This window comes from Prionailurus bengalensis, chromosome X, assembly GCF_016509475.1.
Source record: "Prionailurus bengalensis isolate Pbe53 chromosome X, Fcat_Pben_1.1_paternal_pri, whole genome shotgun sequence".
NCBI lineage: Eukaryota > Metazoa > Chordata > Mammalia > Carnivora > Felidae > Prionailurus > Prionailurus bengalensis.
Genome location: NC_057361.1, coordinates 36,424,104 through 36,441,616, shown reverse-complemented (window position 1 = coordinate 36,441,616; position 17,513 = coordinate 36,424,104). Strand labels below are relative to the sequence as shown.

At 36.2% G+C, this 17,513-nt stretch overlaps 1 protein-coding gene across 4 annotated transcripts in view; it reads right to left on the bottom strand.

Annotated features, from left to right (window-relative positions):
* USP9X (ubiquitin specific peptidase 9 X-linked) overlaps positions 1-17,513 on the bottom strand; it is a 129,091-nt gene that overhangs the window by 52,895 nt on the left and 58,683 nt on the right. For all 4 annotated transcript variants that reach the window (XM_043570871.1, XM_043570872.1, XM_043570873.1 and 1 more), the window contains exons 15-20: positions 8,153-8,240; positions 5,188-5,530; positions 2,687-2,782; positions 2,052-2,263; positions 603-843; positions 117-266 (exon numbers count right to left, since the gene is read on the bottom strand). In XM_043570871.1, coding sequence (XP_043426806.1) covers positions 117-266; positions 603-843; positions 2,052-2,263; positions 2,687-2,782; positions 5,188-5,530; positions 8,153-8,240 — 1,130 coding nt within the window. The remainder of the gene's footprint in view (positions 1-116; positions 267-602; positions 844-2,051; positions 2,264-2,686; positions 2,783-5,187; positions 5,531-8,152; positions 8,241-17,513) is intronic.

Here is a 17,513-nt window from a genome sequence, read left to right as displayed (position 1 = left end):
CCACTGCATGGGGGGGCAGGGAGCAGGTGGTTGATACAAGGTCAAACCTTATTTCTTTATTCTCAAAGAACCTCACATAATGCCTTGCATACAGTAACTCAAAACCATCTACTCACCACCCCAGGCAAACAGCTTTCCACTTCTGGATTGGGACCATCACTGTAATGATTCCCATGGTTTCCAGGAGAACCAGTTGAGGAATCAGAAGAGCTATCAGGGCTTGAAGGCATATTGGAACTTATTTGTGTAAGTTTGGCTGTAATTAGCTGAAAATAATACACTAAGTTAATATCAAAAACCAGGAAAACTATGCAAAACAGAAGTCAGTAACGTACCAACAAACAAACAAAAACCTACAGGCTACACTTCTAGAAATTCAATTTATAGGTGTTGCCTAATAACCACTTAAATAGTTTTGTTTTTAGAAATCCGTTCTTCTACTATATTGTAAGTACCATAATGCCAATCTTATGTAGGGTTGTAATCCAAGTAACTAATATAGAGCCTCACACATAACATGTCAAATGAAATATTAACTAGTGAAATGAAAAACAGTCTCAGGTTTGGCTTTCTTGAAAAGGATGGCAACTGTAGATACTTACTGATTTATCTTTTAAGTTTAATTGTCCAATTAACTTTCTGTCATCTGCAGGATCTATCAGTTCACCACCCACAAAGAGCTCAATTTTTGTATGGGCAACATTGGCTTTAATACGATTGAGAATGTATCGTCGTACTGAACCGATCGTATCATTTGTATGAGACCATACATCCAAGTCATCAACTTGTCTGCCCTGGTTTGGAAATCGAACTATAAAAGAGAGGTGTTTACCACGGAAAGCTCTGGGGGGGAAGAAAAGAAAAAAAAAAAAAAAATCACCCTCATCAGAATTTCCTAACTTCTTATTAAACAAGAAAAAGTGAGTTAAAGGATACTTATTTCTAGGATCTTGAAAATAAAAATTTATAATCAAGAGTTGAACACTCAACCGACTGAGCCATACAGGTGCCCCTACTGCCCTCTAATTATAAATATTTTAAGCAATCTTTAAAAATACAACAATCCTATGTCATTTTATTCTTGTACCTATGGTTGCAGAAAATGAGAGGTCTTGTTTTAAGAAATTAAATCAGACACCTGAGTTAACAACACTCTATGTAATGCAATGAAAATGCAACTCACTAAGACTATTTTTAAATGTGAAAGATACTTTAGCTTGAGAATATTAACAAAAATGCAAAGATGTAAATATTTCGTGAAAAATTATTAATATCGAAATTTAGACACCGAATATTTGTTGATAATATCTTCTTATAGATAAGACAAAAACTAAAATTCACATTCAAGAGGCAACTTAATATAGTTTCATGGTTAACAATGAGAACTCTTTTATTTTTTTTTATTTTATTTATTTTTTTTTTTTAATTTTTTTTTTTCAGCGTTTATTTATTTTTGGGACAGAGAGAGACAGAGCATGAACGGGGGAGGGGCAGAGAGAGAGGGAGACACAGAATCGGAAACAGGCTCCAGGCTCTGAGCCATCAGCCCAGAGCCTGACGTGGGGCTCGAACTCCCGGACTGCAAGATCGAGACCTGGCTGAAGTCGGATGCTCAACCGACTGCGCCACCCAGGCGCCCCTGAGAACTCTTTTAAAATAAATACTGATGGCATTCATTCTATAAACATCTCTAAATTATAAATACTATTTGAATTACTCAATGGTGAGACTTTAACAGAAATACCAGTACATCATTTGGAAGTATTTCTTGACGTATCAGCTATCTGTCAAAAGCAGCTTTTAAGAGTTATTTCCAGTTAATTCTCCAATCTATGAATTATTTTTAACCGTATAAATAAACAGCATCAAAATACTTCCAACTGCAAAATATCCTTGACAAGACTTAACTAAAAGGCAATAAAGTGAACGGCAATAGATGGAGAAAACTAGACTTAATGCCCTACCAACAACAACAACAAAAAATAGATCCTGGGAAAAAAGGTCTAGGAAAAATACCAAGTAATTAATTAGTAGATCAGTTATTCACAAACCTTGACATAGGTAGAATTGTTCTTTCCTCGTGATAATCACTGTCACATTCATTTATATATTCCCTTAACACAGTTAACACTCGAACCATTCGAACAGCTTCTTGCCTTGCACAATTAATACTGTCTTTGTCACCATCCAAAACACACAACGTGTCATAAGAGGCTTTCAAACGATCAAAGCAAGACTGAATGAAGTCTTCATGGATCACCACCTACAAATAATGGGCCAAATAAAGCCAGTCCAAGATACTTTCATTGCCATCATATTTAACCAATGTCTACACTGATAATAAAACACACTACATTTTGTCAAAGGAAGCCAGAGTTACGTAAGTTAACAAGTATAAATTAGATAAAGAATGAGCTTCAAAGTAGGTAGTAAAATCAAAAGAAATTCAGTTGATATCTCATGCCATAAATATACACAAAATCATCACTTGAAGTAATCATCAAGATTCATGTTGTCTAAATAGCATTTTGTGGAATGATAATACAGACAAATATTGTAGGTATACATTTAATCAGAGTTGAAACAAACAACTTAGTTAATTCAGAATTCAAAAAATTCTTATAAGCAAAAGAGTTCGTTACTAGAATTCTACTTTGTGGACATTTTAGTGAATGTAAATCCTCACCTGATTGACCTGCAGCCTTGGACCAAGGTTTGTATATATCTCTTTAAGTAGATCTATAGCTCTGCTGGCAATATCATCATTACTTTGAATCACCACCTAGGTTCAAAAAGATTCAAGTGTAAACAACTTTTATGACATATTTTAGGTAGACATTTCAATTCAAACCATATCCATTGAAATATGGATATTTCATATCCATGAAAAACCATTATTTTCAATACAGTACTCCATAATTTAAGGGTATATTTACTTTGATAATCAAGTAAGTCAAGTAAAATTAAGAGACTGAAAAGAGTAATAAAATGCAAAACTCAAGTCTTTGACTAAAGCAATTTAAGAATGGAAGACACATTTTACTAAGAATAAAATATGCTTTGAGTAGTATTAGTGAACCCTGCAAATCAACTTGGTAACCAAGTTGTGAGACTGAAGGAGGAATTCAAATTAGTTACAAGGAAATAAAAGATACGTTAAAAATTAGTTAAAAAGAAATTTTAAAAGAGTGTGAAAATTAGTTAAAAAGAAACAAAGTGTGAATGAGGGAGAATTCTCAGGGAGAATGAGCAGAGAAAAACAAAAAACAGAAACAAAAAAACTGGCTCTCCCTTGTCCAACCAGTTTTACATTTTGGAGTACTGTATATATTTTTATTTAATTTTTTTTAAACATTTATTATTTTTGAGAGAGATAAAGAGTGCGAGCGGGAGAAGGGCAGAGAGAGAAAAGGAGGGAGACACAGAATCTGAAGCAGGCTCCAGGCTCTGAGCTGTCAACACAGAACCTGATGTAGGGCTCAAACTCACGAGCCATGAGATCATGACCTGAGCTGAAGAAGGATGCTCAACTAACTGAGCCACCCAGGCGCCCCTATAAATTTTTACTTTTAAAAAAGGTTCTGGCTGTTTAAAAATATTGAAACCCACTTAATGAAAAAGTCTGAAAAATCAAATGACACAGTAGAGAGTCTACAGTTTGCAGAAAAATATATCCAAAAAACAATATAAACTGCTATGAACAAGTCAGATTTTTAAAAGTAAAAATAATATATTAATACTATATTGGCACAACATGGAGAGACATTGAAGACATTGTGCGAAGTGAAAAAAGTTCAGAGAAAGACAAATACTGCATGATCTCATGTGTACGTGGTATCTAAAAACAAATAAAAAACAACTCAGAACAGACTGGCAGTTGCCAGAGGCGGGGAATAGACAAAATGGGTGAAAGTGGTCAAAAGGTACAAATTTCCATTTATAAAATAAATACTGAGGATGTAATGTACAACACAGTGGCTACAGTTAATACTGTACTGCATACTTGAATGTTGCTAGGAGACTAAATTTTCAATGTTTTCATCACAAGAAAAAAATTTGTAATGACTTGTGGTGATGATTGTTAACTAGATTTATTGTGGTGATCATTTCACAATATATACAATTATCAGATCATTATGCTGTGCACCTGAAACTAATATGATGTTGTATCCATTTTATCTCAAGCACATATATATTTTAATACTAAAACGGTGGAGGAGCGCCTGGGTGGCTCAGTTGGTTGAGTGTCCAACTCTGGCTCAAGTCATGATCTTATGGTTCGTGGGTTCAAGCCCTGCGTCCAGCTCTGTGCTGACAGCTCAGAGCCTGGAGCCAGCTCCAGATTCTGTCTCTCACTTACTCTCTGCCCGCCCCCCCACTTCAGGCTCTGTCTCAGTCTCAAAAATAAACATTTAAAAAAATTTTTAATAAAAAAAAATACAACGGTGGAAAAATAAGACAGTAATATTTCATTCCCTCGGGTGTTTAAAAACATCACAAGTTAAAACTGTGCCAATAAAGTATACATTTGTAACCCATTCTAAATAGTCTTCTCTTCTGTCCTCTATTTAGCATTGCATGTATAATAATGTAAAATTAACAATGAAAGAGGGGCGCCTGGGTGGCTCAGTCAGTTAAGCGTCCGACTTTGGCCCAGGTCACGATCTCACGGTCTGTGAATTCGAGCCCCGGGTCAGGCTCTGGGCTGATGGCTCAGAGCGTGGAGCCTGCTTCCAATTCTGTGTCTCCCTCTCTCTCTGCCGCTCCCCCATTCATGCTCTGTCTCTGTCCCAAAAATAAATAAACGTTAAAAAAAAAACAAAAAACAATGAAGGAGAAGAAACAGGATCTACAATGAATGAAACAAAAGGAAGAACAATGACTTCTATGGGGAGCAGGGGAATGAAAAATCTATATGGTAAGTATATTTCTAAATGCACCTGGAATGATCAGACTCTAAGCCAAGACAAAAAGGATTATCAGTGACAAAACGGGAGGGGAAGGGAGAGAGAGAAGAAAAAAATCTAATGACAAATGATACAATAAGACAAAGGTGAACTACCACTACCTTCTAGACAAGCATCAGATCAGCATATATATGTAATTTACATGCAAACTTGTGACTCCTTCTCTATTTGAAATATTTCATCAGAAAGAATGTTGACAAAGTTCCTACTTTTCACTTACCCTCCAAAGGTAGTCTAATCCTATTAACTCCAAATCATCCATCATATATGCCCTCCTTTTTGCTACTAGTTTTCCTTCTCGACAATTCACAGCTTTGAAGAATCGCTCAAAACATTTCATTCCGTTTTCAGTTAACAGGGAAGGATCAAGCTGAAGCACGTTACTTTCAAAGAAGTCTTTATTAATATCAGGATCCAAGTCTGGTTCATCTCCCATCAACTTGGAATACCACTTAAAACAGGCTTCACGATCACAAAGGTAAACTGCATTCTCTGCTAAGCACTTCCATATTTGTTTTGCCTGAGGAGCACATAGCCACAGTTGGCCATCCTTCAATAAAAATCTTGGAAAAACATAGAAAATTAGCAATTAGATCTACATAATTTTTATCCTGAAAGGCAATCTAGCAGTATATGTAGAAATAATCCATATATCATAATTACGTATTAATTACAGATAAAAAGATGTCAATTCTTATTGACATCTGAAGCTTACTTATTCCTCAACTTTCATCTTGTAGTAAGAAACCCTTAGGTATTCATTCATTCATTTAACAAGCACATACTGGGCACCTACAATGTGCCAGGAACTCTGTGAGGTGATTGAACTTAAACTGAATTAAGTATTTGTTTCCTGAACTTAAACAGTTTGGTCTTTGAATCTAGCCATTTCAAAACTATATTTAATGGGTTGTTTGACTTTTACCATTCTGCTAATATGCCATTATTGGAAAATGAGGTAGTTCCCAAGTGACTTTCACAGATAACCATTTCATTAACGAATTTTAGGTCAAAACTACTTAAGTTTTAATGCTTCCTGATGGTCTAAGATGCATCACTCAGTACCTCGCCACATTAAACAGAATAATCTACATATGACTTAAACTTTTTATGTCAGTATCTAACAGAATGCTTATCAATTATTCAGTGATGCTCTCTAGGGTCTTTTTAGTATTGTGACTACTGGTTATTAAGACAATGAAGGTGAATTTTGGGACAGTGGCAGTCTCTTCTATCATAGCTTTAGATTTCTTTCAGCATTCCTCCACCCACCCTGACTGCCCTATCTATGAAGGAAAGGAAACGAGACACTTTATTCTGAGTAGCACATAATTTTTAGCTCACATAATGATGATTCCCTGCCCAGTTAAAAAGTAAGGTGCATGTATTTCGTGGGAGTAGGTTCTCTCATTATCTCAAAGCATTTTGGGATCTCAACTCTAGGGTCTTTGATATTTTAAAAGCATTGGTGAGCTTAAAGAAGGTATCTAGCACCTTGTCCTACCTAACCCTGCTACTTCTAACTTATAGATATGATATGCAATGTCCTGTGTGGTAACATGAATTTGTTTTCAAAGTTTTTTGTTTGTTTTTTTAAAGTACAACAAGCAGAAAACTTTCTTAAAGCAAAAATTCTATTCTCAAGTCTGATATATAAAAGCAGGGTTGCCCTAGTTGTTGGGAAGAGGAGGAAAGAAAGAAGAAATGGGGACCAAATCTCCACCACTTGTTCAGAAATCTTGGAGGAAGCTCCTTAGAAGCCCTACGGCTCCAAGACAGATTTCCAAAAATCACTGGTCTAATATAAAGAGCACCGACCCTGAAGTCAGACAGATCCAGTCGAGCAGTGCAATGCCATTATGTATGGGCTTCCAGATATCAAAGAAGCTATTAAGCCATGTCAATCTCCATTTTTTTATGAATCAAATGGGGATAATACCTGCCTTCCGCATTGCTCTGAGGATTAAGTGTAAACTGTTTAACACAGGCCAAGTATATTGTAAGTAATGTGAGGTTCTCTTCCCTTGAGTGTGTTTTGCTACAAGTCATGAAGACGGGTACTAACAAAGCAAGGAGCAGAATAGGTCCTCTGATTCCAAACTTGAATACAGTAGGACTCATAACCATTTTTCTGTTCTAGGAAACCTATGGGATACAACACAAACCCATCAATAATGATGACTCACTATGGAAGTGATTCTCAATCTGGGGAGGCAGGTCCTTCTATCCAGGTGGTTGAAAATCAAAACACACACAGAAAAAACATTTCACTTTAAACCAATGCTAAATTTCTTGGAATTTGGTGGCTAGAGTTTTTCCTCAAGTTACAATCATTATGTAACTATTTATGTAAATGTTTTCCAGTAAATAAGCACACAGTTCAATAAACAAGTCCCTAATTAACTGAGCTTAGGAGAAAATTCTCCAATGTATCAAAATAATAAACGCAATAGATTTCCCAAAGCACTGACAATCTGGGCATCTCTCTTAGCACACTTAGGAACTGAATAAGCACTTCTGCAGCCTGCGGTTTCTGAATTCACAAGAAACCGCTCATCAACAAAACTTTTTAACAATTTCAAATCTGTTAAGTGTATGATCATTAAAGGCTAATTATCCCTGAGCAAATTCAAATTCAGCCATGGACTACATTTAGCTTTGGCTCAAGGGAATAAACCTCTTTTCTTCATCCCCATCAGAATAATGTTATTCATTCAGATGGCCTCTGTCAGCCACTGCTAGGATGAACAACACACCACTGGATGCAAACCACTCTTTCGAGGTGCTGGGCCAGCAGCCTTTTGACTCCATTTCCCTACGGACTAGGATACCATTAAGGTCAATACGATTCTCTAGCTGGTTGTGTCAAAGTATGGAAATTTATTCTCTAAAAATAAACCTATTTCTAGCATAAAGAAACATGAAGGACAAGTATATACAAAAGCTGAAAATGTGTTCAAATATTGCAAAGAATAAGAGTTAAAAATCAGCCAATAATTTTAAAGTATTTAACAATAAACACATAGGGAAATGTCCTTGGGACTTTCAGGTAATCGTTTCCACGTGGGAAAATACGAGATGGCAGGGGAAAAGATCACCTAACAAAGACCTAACCATACAGCACATTAACTAAGCATTCCTTATCTGGGTCTTAAAGAGAGGAACACTGATAATTTAAAACAAACCTAAGGAAGTTAAGCCGTTCTTGGACTTCTTGAACATGACTATATCTACTTCCCAGCCTCACAGTTTGTGGGTCATAGTCTTCATGATCTGCAAATTAAGAAAAATCAGGCATTACACACATGGATATCCACATCACCAAATTTAATCAATAGAAATTTAAGTCAGTTAAAAAGCCATTCTTTATTAAAAGGCAACCTGAAGTTTACTAATTAATTATTGATGGTTTCTACCCATCTCCTACCTTCCCTACAAAAATAAGCTTTTCTTTTACATAACCAAAGAAAATGATCTTTTATATGTGCTATCAAAAATAATTTTTCATCACAGCCCTTTTGCCTTATCTGTATACACAAGCAATTTTTGATTACAGCCTAAGACTGACCCGAGTGATCTGTGAAAATAAGCTACCAAGACAAAACTGTTTCAACTTCCTTCCTGTTCTACTAACAACTACCTTCATGGAGAAAAATTAGTTAAAATATTACTCATGTTTACCTAAAAACATAAGGTGCCATTCTGTACAGTTATCAGTTATTATCAGTAGCATGTTACAAAAGTCTAGAACAGTCTCATAGAAATTCAAAAGAACTTACCCTTCAATCATGACCATGGGTAAGTGTTGGTCACTAAGCCTAGCTTAAACCATAAATTCCTTCTTAAAAAAAAAAAAAAAAAAGCTAGTAGTAAACTCTTTGGTTTTACATTGATTTCAAATATACAATGGGTGGAAAAGTCTATTTGGAATGAAAGGCCACAGCAAAAAATCTTAAAAAGAACCCACTGTACTGAAAACACTATGGACAGTTGTTTTCTGTTTTGACTTCGTTGGAAAAAGTGGTGTGACCTGGAAATGGTCAAGTTCATCTGTGGCTTGGGGCTAAAGAGACACGAAGCAAATGCTGACAAGTGCTATCAAACATGAGGAAATCATTGACATTTCTTCCAGCAAGTTGTACAAAGTATGGAGGAACAAGAAATTGTGTGGCTTCCCTTTAACATTAATTACTGATATTTGCATACCAGATCATGGACTTTATGGTACGTGTGTCCTACTGCCAAAGAATTCTAATTGTTTGAGACCTTCCAGAAATAGTAAAAAACTTCAAAACTAGGGTTTCTTCTCTGAAGAAAATCTTGGGACTGATGTAAAGATGGAACATATATGGAACATAGAGTGTTTAAAAACATCTGCTTTTCGGGGCGCGTGCGTGGTTCAGTCAGTTACGCATCCCACTCTTCATTTCGGCTCAGGTCACAATCTCATGGTTTGTGAGTTCGAGCCTCGCATCGGGCTCTGTGCTGACAGTGCAGAGCCTGCTTGGGATTCTCTCTCTCCCTCTCTGCCCTTGCCCTGCTGTGTGCGCGGGCTCTCAAAAAATAAACTTTAAACAAATAAATAAAATCTGCCTTTAATGTTTTTGGAAGAAAAGCAAACAAAATATATTAGAACCGCTTTCTACTTCCACATGTATTGCCATCTACCAAAAGTCCTAAACATGTTTTCTCAACTTCCATCAAAGTCCATTTCCTCAAGATGCAGACTTAAAGCAGTTTCTCAAGAAACTGGACAGAAGATCAAATTCTAATCAACTATGTAGAACTTTTCTTTTTCAGAGAATTAGTCTTGAAATATCTGAATCATCAATGGACTTCAGTTGCCTTTTTTGTTATTGTCTAAACAAGGAGTTTATGCACAGCTTTGTTCGCCTGCCATGTTCCTTTTTAGGGGAAATTCTATATTTTAGTAATTTCACATCTAACACAAGTTTCAAAAATAATGGGTGAATTCCCTTATCAACTTCACCCACATTGACCAGTTGTTTACATTTCGCTGCATCTATTTCATTAGTTGCCACATATAACCTAAGTGTAATTTTTCTAAACCATTTGACAGTCAGTTGAAGACATAGCTCTGTACCTGCCCCCACTACCCCGATACTTAAATATTTCCAAATAACGAAGACATTTGTTTAAATAAACACATTACAATTAACACTGATACAATACCGAAGTTAACTTTGATCATTTGGTCAAAGTGTTTCCATTAGGATTTTGCAGTGTAAACTTACTATTTTTCTCTTCTTCTTAAGTAGTGGGGAGATGCCTTTAGACTATGTAAGTATCTTGCTTCTTAAACTTTTACCCACTAGTTTTAATACCCGCATCCCTTTTTAGGTGCCAGCATTTTATCAAGAACTAGACCCTGGACAGCTGGCTGGCTCAGTTGGTAGAGCATGCAACTCTTGATCTTGGGGTTGTGAGTCTGAGCTCCATGTTAGGCATAAAGCCTCCTTTAAAAAAATACACACAAAAAACTCCTGGAGAACCTGAACACAGGTTAGAACTTTGAAAATATTCAACGAATGTCAATAATCAAGAATAAATAGTCGAGAAATAAGACGATCCCTCATTGCTAAATAGAAAGGGAGAGACTTGACACGTTACTACAGAGGAGATTCTGGGCTGCCAGAACATAAACAGCATGTTTGGTGGTCTTCCTTGTAAACATTCAGCTCTAGTTAGCAGCCAAAGACGATGATGCATTTGTGACTCTTGTCGCATCCAACTGACGAGAGCAGGAGATATTAAATCAGACAAAATTAAATCCAAGTGGCTATGGCTAACATAAATTGGTTCTTGTCATTACAGAATGCAAATTGCCTAGAGACTGTTTAATAACTCATAAAAGCAGCTCAGTTTTGAGAAAGCATCAAGACATAACTCAAATACCATGAAATTCACAATTTAGTGATTTTTAGTATAGTCTGAGCTGTGTAAACGTTTGCCATCTTTATTTTTGTCATCCTAAGTGTGAAGTAGGTTCTCAATGTAGTTTTGATTCACATTTCCTTAGTAACTAATGATACTGAGCATCTTTTTTGTGCTTTTGGCCTTTGGAGAAATACAATATCCTCTGCCCATTTCCTAATTGGGTTGTGTTTTAATTGTTAAGAATTCTTCTATATTTTGGATAGAAGTCCTTTATTAGACATAGGACTTAGATTTTTTTTTTTCCCCAATTCTTGGACTGTCATTTTACTTTCTTTATTGAATCATTTGAAGCAGTTAAGTTTTAAGCTTTGATGTGTTCCAATACACCACCTTTTCTCCTCCTTAGGCCACAAAAATTTGTTTTCTTCCTAAGACTTTTATACTTTTAGGTCTATGATCTATTTTAAGTTTTGTGTATGGTGTGAGGTAGGGGATCAAACTTTATTCTTCTAGATGTGCATATACAAACTTGCCAGCAACATTTATCAAAAAATCACTTCTTTTCCCACCGAATATTCTTCCCACTCACAAAAATCAGTTAACATAAATTTAACAATTTATTTCTAGACTATCTATTCCACTGATGCATACATCTATTCTCATGTTAGTACTACACTGTTATTTTGTATTAAGTTTTGAAATCAGGAATTATTATATATATAGGTCAGCCAACTTTGGTTTTCAGCAAATAAGATTATGTTGGCTATTATATGGTCCAATGGTCCCTTGAATTTCCACGATCTTTAGGATCAACTGATCGATTTCTGTACAAGAGTAAGTTGGGATTTTTATAGGGATTATTTTGAATCTGTAGATCAATTTACAGAGTACAATGACTGTAACAATATTAAGTCTTCCATTCAATGAACACGGGCTGTCTGTCCATTTATTTAGATCTTTAACTGCTTTCCACAATTCTGTTCCATAGTTTAAAATGTACAAATTTTGGGGGTGCCTGGTTGGCTCAGTCAATGGAGCATGTGACTATCTCAAGGTTATGAGTTCAAGCCCCACATTGGGTGTAGAGATTACTTTTTAAAAAATCTTAAAAAATAACTAAAATGTACAAACAACTTTTGTATTTTTGTTCAATTGTAAGTATTTCATACTTTATGAAGCTATTGTAAATAAAATTATTTTCTTAATTTTATTTTCAGGTTGGTCATTACTGAGCATACAGAAATATAACTGACATTTGTACACTGATCTTAATTCCTGCCATCTAGTTTAACTCATTTATTAGCTTTAATAGATTTTAGTGGATTCTTAAAGATTTCTATATACAAGTGTTGATTTCTGTAATTACAGATAGCTATGCCTCTTTTCAAATGTGGATGCTCATTTTTCTTGCCTAGTTGCTCAGGCTAGCACCTCCACAGAATGTTAAATGGAAGTGATTAGCATACACATCTTTATCTCATTCCTGATCCTGGGGGAAAGCAGCAGATCTTTCACCATTAAGTATGAAGTTGGCTAGGAGAGTTTTGAGATGCCCTTCGTCAGGCTGATAAAGTCACCTTCTATTCTTAGTTTGTTCAATGATTTTAAAATGAAAAGGTATTGGATTTTGTCAAATAATTTTTCTTCACCTACTGAGAAGCAGTTTTGGTCCTTTATTCTATTGGTGTATCACAATGGACTTCTGGGTGTGAAATCAACATTGTGTTCCAGACATAAGTTCTATTTAGTCATGATACATAGTCCTTGTTATATGTTGCTGAATTTGATTTGCCCTCCCCCCCCCACCTTTTTTTTTCAAGGATTTTTAATCTTTACTCATAAGGGATACTGGTCCGTAGTTTTCTTCTGATGTCTTTGTATTGTTTTGGTATCAGGGTAATAATGGCTTCACAGAAGGCATTGAGAAGTGTACTTTTATTTTCTGAAAGAATTTGTGAAGAAGTGGTGGTAATTCTTCAAATGTTCAATAAAATTCACCAATGAAACCACCTGGTCCCAGAATTTCTTTGTGGTTTGTTACTCATTCAATTTTTTCACTTAAATTTATTCAAAATTTTAATTGCTTCTCCAATTTCAGCAATTTGGTACTCTATTTTTTTTGTAAGATCAGTAGAGATGGCCTCTTACTTTTGATTTTCATAATTGAGTCTTATTTTCTTAGGCTAGCTACAGGTTTGTCAATTTTGCTGACCTTTTCAAAAAACCAACTTTCAGTTCCATTGATCTCTAAGTTTTCTCTCCCTTACCTTACTTGATTTCAACTCTAATCTTATTTCCTTCCTTTGTTCTATGGGTTTAGTTTGCTCTTTCCTAGTTTCTGAAGGTTACTGATTTGGTAACTGTCTTCTTTACTATGAACACTCAGAGGTATAAATTTCCCTCTGAGCACTGACTTAGCAACTCTCCCAAAGTTACCGCATTTTGTGTTTTCATTCATCTCAGTATATTCTCATTTCACAGGTGTCATTTCTTCTTTGACCCACTGGTTAGTCAGGAGCATATAATGGACACGAACTTGTGAAATCCCCAAATTTCCTTAATTTACAATTTAATTCAACTGTGGACAAAAATCCTACTCTGTATGGCCTAGAATATGGTGTGTCCTACAAAATATTCTATTTGTACGTGAGAAGAAAGTACATTCTGCTCTTGTTGGATGGAGTATTCCTTATATGCCTGTTAGGTATGGATAATGGGTTTATAGTGTTCAAAATTTCTACAGGCACACGAGAGATACTGCAAGTTTGGTTCCAGACCCCCAAAACAAATCAAGTATTGCAATAAAGTAAGTAAGATGAAGTCTTTGGCTTCCCAATGCATATGAAAGTTAGGTATACTTTGTACTATAGTCTATTAAGCATGAAATAGCATTATGTCTTAAAACACAACGTAAATACCTTAAAAATACTTTATTGCTAAAAAATGGTAACTGAGTGCTCAAGTCATAATCAACAATCACAGATCACCTTAACAAATACAATAAAAGAGTTTAAAATCCTGAGAATTACCAAAATGTGACAGAGACATGAAGTGAACAAATGTTACTGGAAAAATGGCACTGATATAGACTTGCTCGATGCAGAGTTGTCATAAACCTTCAATTTGTAAAATATGCAGTTATCTTCAAAAAGCAGTAAAACAAGGCATAACTGTATTTCCCCCCCTTAGGCTTTGAATGACTGGTGTCACCTGTCAGTCTAATTACTTTCTTTAGTATTTCTTGCAAGGCAAGTCTGCTAGCAATAAATTCTCTCAGCATTTATCTGGGAATGCCTTTATTTTGTCTTCATTTTTGAAAGATAGTTTTGCTGTATGTTACTTAGTTGTCAGGTCCCTCCACTGCCCCTAGCACTTCATATACATTTATCCTAATACTTTCTAGTCTCCAATGTTCTACAAAACAAATTGTTAATTTTACTTGTGTTTCCTTATGAAGAGTTCATTTTTCTCTTACAGCTTTCAAATTTTCTTACACCTATGAAGTGCCTGCATCTGAGTCTAACTTTACCTTACTTGGAATTCTTTAAGCTTCTTGGTATATGGGTTAAGGTTTCTAAATCCATCTAGGAAGTCTTCGGTGATGATGTTTTTTCCTGCTCCCTTCTGTCTCCTGCATCTCCTTCCGGTACTCCCACTGCATGCATGTTGGTACTCTTAACGATGTCCAGTATTTCTTTAGGATTTTCATTCCTTCTTCACTGTTTTTCAGATTGCATAATCTCTATTCATCAATCTTAAATTCAGATTGAGTCTTCTGCAAGCTTGCAAGCTCTGTTCAGCCCCTGTTCCAAATTTTTCATTTTGGGTATTGGAGTTTTCAACTCCAGAATTTCCATTTGATTCCTACTCTTTAAAGAAAAAATTCTATCTCGTTGACATTATTCTCAACTGACTGTCACAATACTTTCCTTTAATTCATTAGACACAAGTTCATACAGCTCCTTGGGCATATTTGTAGTAACTGCTTTCAAGTCTTTGTCTGCAAAGTCTACCATCTGGGCCCATTCAGAGGCAGTTTCTGTGGTCTGTATATATATGGGTGACACCTTTAATTTTTTTTTGGTTGAAATCTGGGTATTTAAATATATTATTGCAACCTAATTTTGACACCACCCACCAACACCCAGGTTGGTGGTTTGCTTGGTTGTTTAGTGAATAGTCTGAACTCTCTGAGGTCTATCTCACCCACAGTATTTTTCCTCCTTTTACCTTTCAGCCTTGCTATATGTAAGCTGTTCCTGCTACTTACAACATAAGCCCCTTATTGGTGAAATGCTGTAATTAAGTCCCGCTTTGGCTAGATTATTACCCTTTACCCTTTACCAGTGGATGTGAGTGGCTTGGAAGCTACCATCCCAGTTCAAGGAGTTTGTTTATGCCCCACATTCAATGACAAAGCTGTGATCTTTTCTTCCCACTCACTCAGGAGGGTGCAGTCTTAGGCATGATGCATAGTCTTCTTGACTACAAGGAATACGTTTTATTCCTTTTACTTTCAAAAGGGATCAAATTTTACTTTTAAGCCTGGCTTCCTAAGAGTTGTCCCCAGGTAAGGGTAGCTTATTATTCACCCAGGGTTTGATCAGAAATTCAATTTAAATACTTCAGCCACTGAAGCTCAAAACCTTTGCTAATGGAATGGTGCGTGGACTTAATGTTTTCAACTTGTCCCGGTCTTGCTCTGATTGCTTCTGAGTGGGTGCAACCTAACACATGTGACCCTCTAGGGCTGACTACTCCCAGGAGGGCTCATCTTGTCTCGATCTAAAATCTGTTAAACTCCTGGTTGCTCTGCTGTTTCATTTACCAATATGAGTACACGGAGCTGCAAGCACCCTCCTAATTGTTCTTCACCAAAATTTTAATAATGCTCTTGGGAATGGCATGCTCTTGTACAAATAAGGTGAATCCCTTGAAGCCTAACTGCTGAGTTCTTCATCCTCACAGCCCGTCTCTCACAAATCATGGGATGCCTGGGTGGTTCAGTTAGTTAAGCATCCAACTTCGGCTCAGGGCATGATCTCACAGTTTGTGGGTTCGAGCCCTACGTCGGGCTCTGTGCTGACAGCTCAGAGCCTGGAACCTGTTTCAGATTCTGGGTCTCCTTTACTCTCTGCCCCTCCTCTGCTCATGCTCTCTTTCTCTCTCTCAAATCTAAACAAACATTAAAATTAAAAAAAAAAAACTTTAAAATTTTCTTCAGTGAAATGGTTCTTTTGTTGAGAAGATCCACTGAGCATCTTACTCCCACCATTCAAAAAATTAAATCCCTCATCCCTTGGTTTTTTATGATCATCACATGTTCCACATATATTAGTTGATACTTCCCTTTCTTTCAGCATAGACTGAAGAGTTTGTACTTCATTTAACGGTTTAGTTACTTTTATTTATTTTGGCCTAATTTTCACCAGTAAGAGCCAACTCCTATTTTTTTTTTTTTTGACATGTCGACAAGATTCTTTAAGCCCTTTCTCAATTTCTAAAGTAAGATGTTGGAGGATCATATTTACTTTCCTTACACAGACCTTGGAAATAACCATCACTCTAGAGAACTATAAGCCATTCATAAAATGGATACTAAATTAATTTTTTTTAAGTCACAAAGAACCCACACAGACTTAGCCATATTTCATGGCTGTTGTGTAGGAATGAGCCAGAGCTGAGAAAGTCTAGCCAGGATTTGACCTTAACCCACAGCACTGTTGGTGAATGACACTCATGAAGAAATTGTTTACGTGGAAAAACATTCCTAAAAATTGCCAGTACTAGATATAAGAGGTTGGGAAGAAGTCATGGGGAAGTGGTAGTCTATAGAAAATAGAATGCAGGGGTGCATGAGTGGCTTAGTTGTTAAGCATCTGACTCGATTTTGGCTCAGGTCATGATCTTACAGTTCATGAGTTCGAGCCCCATGGCAGGCTCTTCTATCTAGAAGCCAGGGAAAAATGGTAAATAAAACTATCAATAAGCGTTCAAGTCAGTACAATGATAATCCTATCATAAAGCAAAACTTGAGTGAAAATTAGAAGTGGTTTTTTACTTTGTTGTATGCATTAAAAAACTTTTAAAGGATGACTTGGTAAGCACCATTATCCGAAGGCACTACTACTAGTAAGAACATACGAGGGGTGCCTGGGTGGCTCGGTTGGGCAGCCAACTTCAGCTCAGGTCATGATCTCACAGTTCGTGGATCGAGTCCTGCATCAGGCTCTGTGCTTACAGCCTAGAGCCTGGAGACTGTTTCAGATTCTGTGTCTCCCTCTGTCTCTGGCCCTCCCTGGCTCACGCTCTGTCTCTCTCAAAAATAAACATTTAAAAAAAAAAAAAAAAAAAGAATACAGGAGTAAATACTGGAATTTTAATAAACTCATTAACTTTATCTAAATAATAACAAAACAGGAGGTAGAATCAGCTGACCTAAGTACTGTGAAAACATTTTATTCCAAAGCAAAAGACACAAGTGGACATGAAACATGAGCAGGACAAATATGTGACGCTGATGTAATAGTTACCAGAAATTAAGACTATCAGTACATTCTGAAACCTTGATGTATCCTGCTAGATAACAGGTCTCATACCTAATGAGATCTTATAAAACATTTCTATTATACAGAGACAAAGGCTGTA